General features: G+C 49.4%; 1 protein-coding gene across 2 annotated transcripts in view; it reads right to left on the bottom strand.

Annotated features, from left to right (window-relative positions):
• Positions 1–5,453, bottom strand: part of ADAM12 (ADAM metallopeptidase domain 12) — a 346,655-nt gene extending 341,202 nt beyond the window's left edge. The window contains exon 1 of one of the 2 annotated variants that reach the window (XM_034985935.1): positions 4,948–5,453. In XM_034985935.1, the coding sequence (XP_034841826.1) occupies positions 4,948–5,035 (88 nt within the window). In that variant the 5' untranslated portion in view covers positions 5,036–5,453. The remainder of the gene's footprint in view (positions 1–4,947) is intronic. The other variant, XM_034985934.1, reaches the window with a different exon arrangement.
• Positions 5,454–6,000: the final 547 nt, after the last annotated feature.

Consider the following 6,000-nt stretch of genomic DNA (forward strand, 5'->3'; position numbering starts at 1 on the left):
ACATCCAGCTAATAGCAGTCTCATAAAAAGCATACAATGGAATATTATGCAGCCATCAAGAAAAATGAAATCTTGGCATTTGCAATGACATGGATGGAACTAGAGGGTATTATGCTGAGCGAAATAAGTCAATCAGAGAAAGACAAGTATCATACGATCTCACTGATATGAGGACTTCTTAATCTCAGGAAACAAACTGAGGGTTGCTGGGGGTGGGTGGGAGGGATGGGGTGCCTGGGTGATAGACACTGGGGAGGGTATGTGCTATGGTTAGCACTGTGAATTGTGTAAGACTGTTGAATCACAGACCTGTACCTCTGAAACAAATAACACATTATATGTTAAAAAAGAAAATAGTAGGAAGGGAAAAATGAAGAGGGGGAAATTGGAGGGGTAGATGAACCATGAGAGACTATGGACTCTGAGGAACAAACTGAGGGTTCTAGAAGGGAGGGGGGTGGGGGGATGCGTTGGCCTGGTGATGGGTATTAAGGAGGGCACGTATTGAATGGAGCACTGGGTGTTATACGCAAACAATGAATCATGGAACACTGCATCAAAAACTAATGATGTAATGTATGGTGATTAACATAACAAAATAAATTTTTTTTAAAAAAGCATGACAAAAAACAGCAAGGAAGAAATAATTGAAGAAATAGTACAAGAAAGTGGACTAGAATTTCATAGCACGAATTTTCAAACTGAAAAGAGCCACAGAGTTCCCGGCATGGTAACTGATAAGAACTTAGTTAAACTAAATCATCATGAAATGTAAAAATACTAGGGATAAAAAGATAATAATAGCTTCCAGGGGGAAAAAAATTGTCTACATTTAAAGGACTGACAGAGCGCTATCAAGTTCTCGAGCAGCAATGGGCATACAGACAGTAAAGAAATATAAAACACTGAGGAAATAGGACTTCCACCTTGGAATTTTATACCTAAACAAACTAGCAGTCAAGGGTGGAATATATACACATATTTTTATGCAAGGTAGGGCAGGCACACATTCTGACCTTTCTTACTCACAGAACTCTTTTATTTAAAATACCAACGTGAAAAAAAAATAAAATAAAATACCAACGTGCACAGCTAAAAATATGTATTTTTCTATTTCCCCATGTAGTTAGCAGTGGCCCTGTGTCACAAGCTGATTAAGAGAAAATCTACAAAAAAAGGTTTCTGGAAGTATTCATATTTTCCTGCTAAAAGAGATCTGGCTGGCTCTGTTCTTTACCTTTTCTACCCTACTACAGCCTAGAATTCAGACATAATGCTAAAAGGCAGAGCAGCTATCATGAGACCGGGGGCAGAAACATAAAGGCAAAAGTTGACATGTAAGGATGCCAGTTACGAACTAAAGTAAAAGCTTGGGTCCCTGATAGTCTCATGGACCCACTACACCAGCTACTACACTGCTTACTTCACAGCTGCGTGTCATATAAAGCTAAAGAAAAAAAAAATCTGTAGTCAGGTTTTCTGTTATTTGTTGAATATTCCTAGCAAGTTATCAAGTGGTTTTACCTCCCATGCACCCTTCCTCAGGAAGTTACTAGACGATGTGCTCCACAAAAATAAGGAATAAGCTAAGAAAGAGAAAGTTATGGTGCTCAGAAAACAGGTGATCCCCACAGAGGAAAGATGCAAAACAAACTGCAAATGTCTTAGTAATAAGGGTAGTCTTGAGACAACAGCTGTACTATATCCTAAAAAGTAACCAGTTTATATTGGAACAAAAGAATAAAGGGCTCCAGGAGAGAGAACATTAAATAAAAATAAATAATGGGGTGCCTGGGTGGCTCAGTTGGTTAAGCGACTGCCTTCGGCTCAGGTCATGATCCTGGAGTCCACTGGATCGAGTCCCGCATCGGGCTCCCTGCTCGGCAGGGAATCTGCTTCTCCCTCTGACCCTCCCCCCTCTCATGTGCTCTCTCTCATTCTCTCTCTCAAATAAATAAATAAAATCTTTAAAAAAAATTTTTTTAAATAAATAAATAAATAATGGATAGATTACCTGATGTGTTTGATCATGTTGAAAGGAATTTAAAAGTTCTCCCAGGAAGTCTGGGAGGTAGAGACTGGTACACAGGAAATAAAGCAAAAACAGGTTTTCTTTTAGAAAAAGCAATTATTAACTCTAGGAAAAACAAAAAGTTGCAAGAAGTATGAAATGGAATCACAGAACACTGTGTGGCTCGACTGTGAACAATATTTGCAAAGTCTTTATAGTGCAAACATTGAATTTTGTTTTTTAAAAATTATGGCAACACTATACTGGAAAGTTGGAAAGAAGAGATGCCAGTGTGGCTGGAGTAGAATGAGCAAGGGGAGGGGGGATAGTAAGAAAGGAGATCATAGAGGAAAACAGGGATTAGGTTATCCAGAGGTTTGAATTTTCTTTCCTAAGAGCCGTAGAAAGCCACTGGAGAGTTTTAAACAGGAAACCAGCATGATCCAACTCATGATTGAAAATGATGACTTTGGCTGTAGTATTGGGAAGAATACACTGTGCAGGGGCAGGAGGGAGAGCCAGCAGACCGGTTGGGAGACTACTCTAGCAGCGATACGAGGCTTCTGCGGAAGAGAGAAAAAGAAATAAAAAAGGAGGGCTGGGTCGGGGAAGGCATACTTTGAAATGGTGGGAAGAGGGCGGATGGGAATACACATTGGAGGTTGGTGGCTTTTAGAGACAAAGGGATGACTTTGTGTGTGTTAGCATGAGACATCTGGAGAGGCAGAGGGTGTTATTACTGAGCTGGGAAGACTGGAGGAGGAATGGATTTAAGAGTAGAGGGTTTGGGGTCTAGGGTTCTGTTTTGGACCTGCTGGGTACCAAGTAGGCAACTGGTCTGGGTTATGGGGGTAACACACAGGGAGACAACCCCCAGGATATACTGTGCCTTCAACAAGTAGTAATTCCTCCTTTTCTCTTGCCAACACAAAGACATGTTTTATTATATGCTTGGATTTTTAAGGAACTGCAATGCTATGATTTGGGGCACTGATTGATTTAAGAATTGATACTGAGAATCCAAAGATAAACAAGAAGTGAATGCTGGGATATCACAACCTATACCCCATTCAAAACGTTTAGGTCTAACTGGTTTTCTATTTGAGTCAGATCTACCCCAAGGAAAATCTCTCTCTACCAAAGCTGCAGTCATAAAATAATAAAAGTCCCCCACTCTGGGAAATAATTTCCCATTATTAGCTTGATTTAGTCAACATTTTCTTCTAAAACAAAGAATTAATATTCTCCATGCTCAGTGGACTTCTATGTGTTTAAAGCATATGCCAAGTTAAGGACCACACTCTGAGATTGAGTTTTAAAAAGTTCCTTCTCTGGGCGCCTGGGTGGCTCAGTTGGTTAAGCGATTGCCTTCGGCTCAGGTCATGATCCTGGAGTCCCGGGATCGAGTCCCACATCGGGCTCCCTGCTCAGCGGGGGGTCTGCTTCCCTCTCGTGCTCTCTGTCTCTCATTCTCCCTCTCTCTCTCTCAAATAAATAAATAAAATCTTTTTTAAAAAAATAAATAAAAATAAAAAATAAAAATAAAAAGTTCCTTCTCAACAAACATTCAAAAGGACCAATTTGTACAAAAGTCCTTCAAAAACACTTTTGATCACTATTATTTTCATTTGCAGGTCACAGAGCTCTTTAAACAGCAGTGTTCTTTCTTGGCTTCCCCATTGTTTTTCACTGCTTTGTGCAATCCTTTTATTTAATCATTAATTCCCCAATTGGTCTCCATTGCTGTGTGGATTTTAACGAGAGCTGGGTTTTAGCCACATTACAGTAGATGTGCTGGGGGTGGAGGGTACCAGTGGCAATTGCAAAATAAAACGTACCATAAAGTGGTAACGGCTCATGATTGAGGCCAGTTGTTGAAAAATAAATGCCTGTTACCGAGAACCATAGAAATTTAGAGCTGGAGGCCAAGGCAAGCCATTCATTGGTAGGCCGACAGCGCCTCTAGCGGCAGAAAGGCCGCGGTGGCGGCTTCCAGGAGAAGCTTCCGAATTTTTAAAAAGGCACCTGCTGGGTGAGTCCTCATTATGCAAAAACAAAGGCTCCACAGGTGCCCGATTTTAAGGGGATACGACTCGAGGAAATCTAGATCCATAAAACAGCTATAATACCTACATTTTAGTTTAACTTCGAAATGAGTTGTCGCTTTACACAGGTTGATTCAAGGATTATTTATAGCCGAGAAACTGACGAAGTGGCGGGAGGCGGAAAAATTCTGCTCCAGTTTGGCCGCTACGGACGAGGGAGCGGAATAAAAAAAAGTGGAAAGGAGCGGAATAAAAAAAAAAAAAAAGTGGGAAAAAAAAACCTAAAGAAGTAGGTGAAGAGTCAACTTTTTAAAAACGGAGACCGCTGTGGAACGCAGCAGGCACACCTGCGGAGAGGGGATGGCTCACCTGTGTGGTTTCTGTGCCTCCCCCCAGTGTAGCCCTGGGGGAGGTGGGGTGGAAAGGAAACTTCATGGAGGGCTGACTCAGAACTTGGGAAGTAGGGAGTGGATTCGCCAAGGGAGGGTGTCAGGAAGAAGACCCGACGCACATCATCCCGAGCGACACGTGTAACTGTCAAGACTTAGACACCTTGGCAAAGGACACCCGAAGGGGAGGGGAGCCGAGACCAGCCCCCAGGCTGTGCCGTCCGGGCTACCCGCTGGTGTCTTGCGGGCCCCGAGCCAAGTGTTCCCTCCTCGCCCACCCCCCCCACCCCCGGGGGAACTGGCACCTTGGGGAGGAGGGGCTCCCCTAGATGCGCCCCCGCGCGCCGCCCCGCCGCTTGGCGTGTCCCCCCCCACGACCCAGTGCGGCGCGAGGTGCCCCGGGGGGACGATCCCCAGCCCGCGGACGGCCGCGGGCGGCGGGCGGCGGGCGGGAGAGGAGGCCGGGGCCCGGCGGGAGAGCCTGCGGGGCTCGGCGACTTACCTCGGGCCGCGGGGGGCGCCAGCAGAGCCCCGGCCAGGGCGAGCAGGAGGGCGCGGGCGGGGGGCGCGGGCGGCGGGCGCGCTGCCATGGTCGCCGGCCTTCGGTGCAGCAGCTCTCGGGGCCGGGCGGCGAGCGCCGCACCATCCCACGCGGGCGCCGAGCGGGGCCCGGGCGGCGCGACCCGAGGGATGTCCTGCCGCAGGGAGTCAGCCCCGAAGCCCTCGCGCAGCGCCCGCGCCGCCGAGGAGCGAGTCTAGGCTTTCATGTTTTTGAGAAAAGTTTCCCCCGCGGGGTGTGCGTGTGTGCGCGCGCGCGCGCGGCTCTGGCACGAGCCAGCCTTGACCGTTGCAGTGAACGAGCAAACTGTCCGCGTTGGCCCGGGGACGAGGAAGATCGTTAGCGAGAGGAGGCAGGCCTGTGAAATGGATCCGCGGCCAGCAGTCACCGCTCTCATTACCACGGAACAAATTACCGTCTCCCCCGCACCCCGCCCGCCGGCGGCGTCCCGCGGGTCCTAGAGACCGCTCAGGGGGCCCCGCCAGGGTCCCGCCCAGAGCCGGCGCCCGCCCGCCGCCGCGGCCGGGGGGCGGGGGGGGCTGGGGGGGCGCTCGGTGCCGGGCGCCTCGCGGGCCGCGCGCCCCGGCCGCACAGACGTGGCTCGGTGGCGGCGCGGGCGCCGGGAGCGCACGCTTCCCCGCCCCGGGATGATGTGGCCGCGGGGCCCCGGGCGCCCGGCTGCCAAGAGCGCACGCGGCTGCACGGTCCAGCTTGCCAGGCTGAGGCCGGAAAGGCTGACTCGGCTGCTCGCTCCCCGGCTCGCCGGGAACCCGCGCAACGCGGGTAGCAGGTCCGAAGGGCGGTGCGGCGCCCGCGCGGGCGTCCCGGGCCTGTGCCCTCAGCCCCGTCGCGGACACTCGGGCCTGAGAAATAATCGGACTCGCAGGCACGCGACGACGTCTGGGCATTAGGGCTTCCGTTGATAGGTTGGCTCCCGTTTCTTTCCCTATGGCATGGGACCCACAAAAGGGTGTCCCTCGCGGCGTCCCCAGCTTT

This window comes from Mirounga leonina, unplaced genomic scaffold, assembly GCF_011800145.1.
Source record: "Mirounga leonina isolate KUSES-001 unplaced genomic scaffold, KU_Mleo_1.0 Mir_114, whole genome shotgun sequence".
NCBI classification, from domain to species: Eukaryota; Metazoa; Chordata; class Mammalia; order Carnivora; family Phocidae; genus Mirounga; species Mirounga leonina.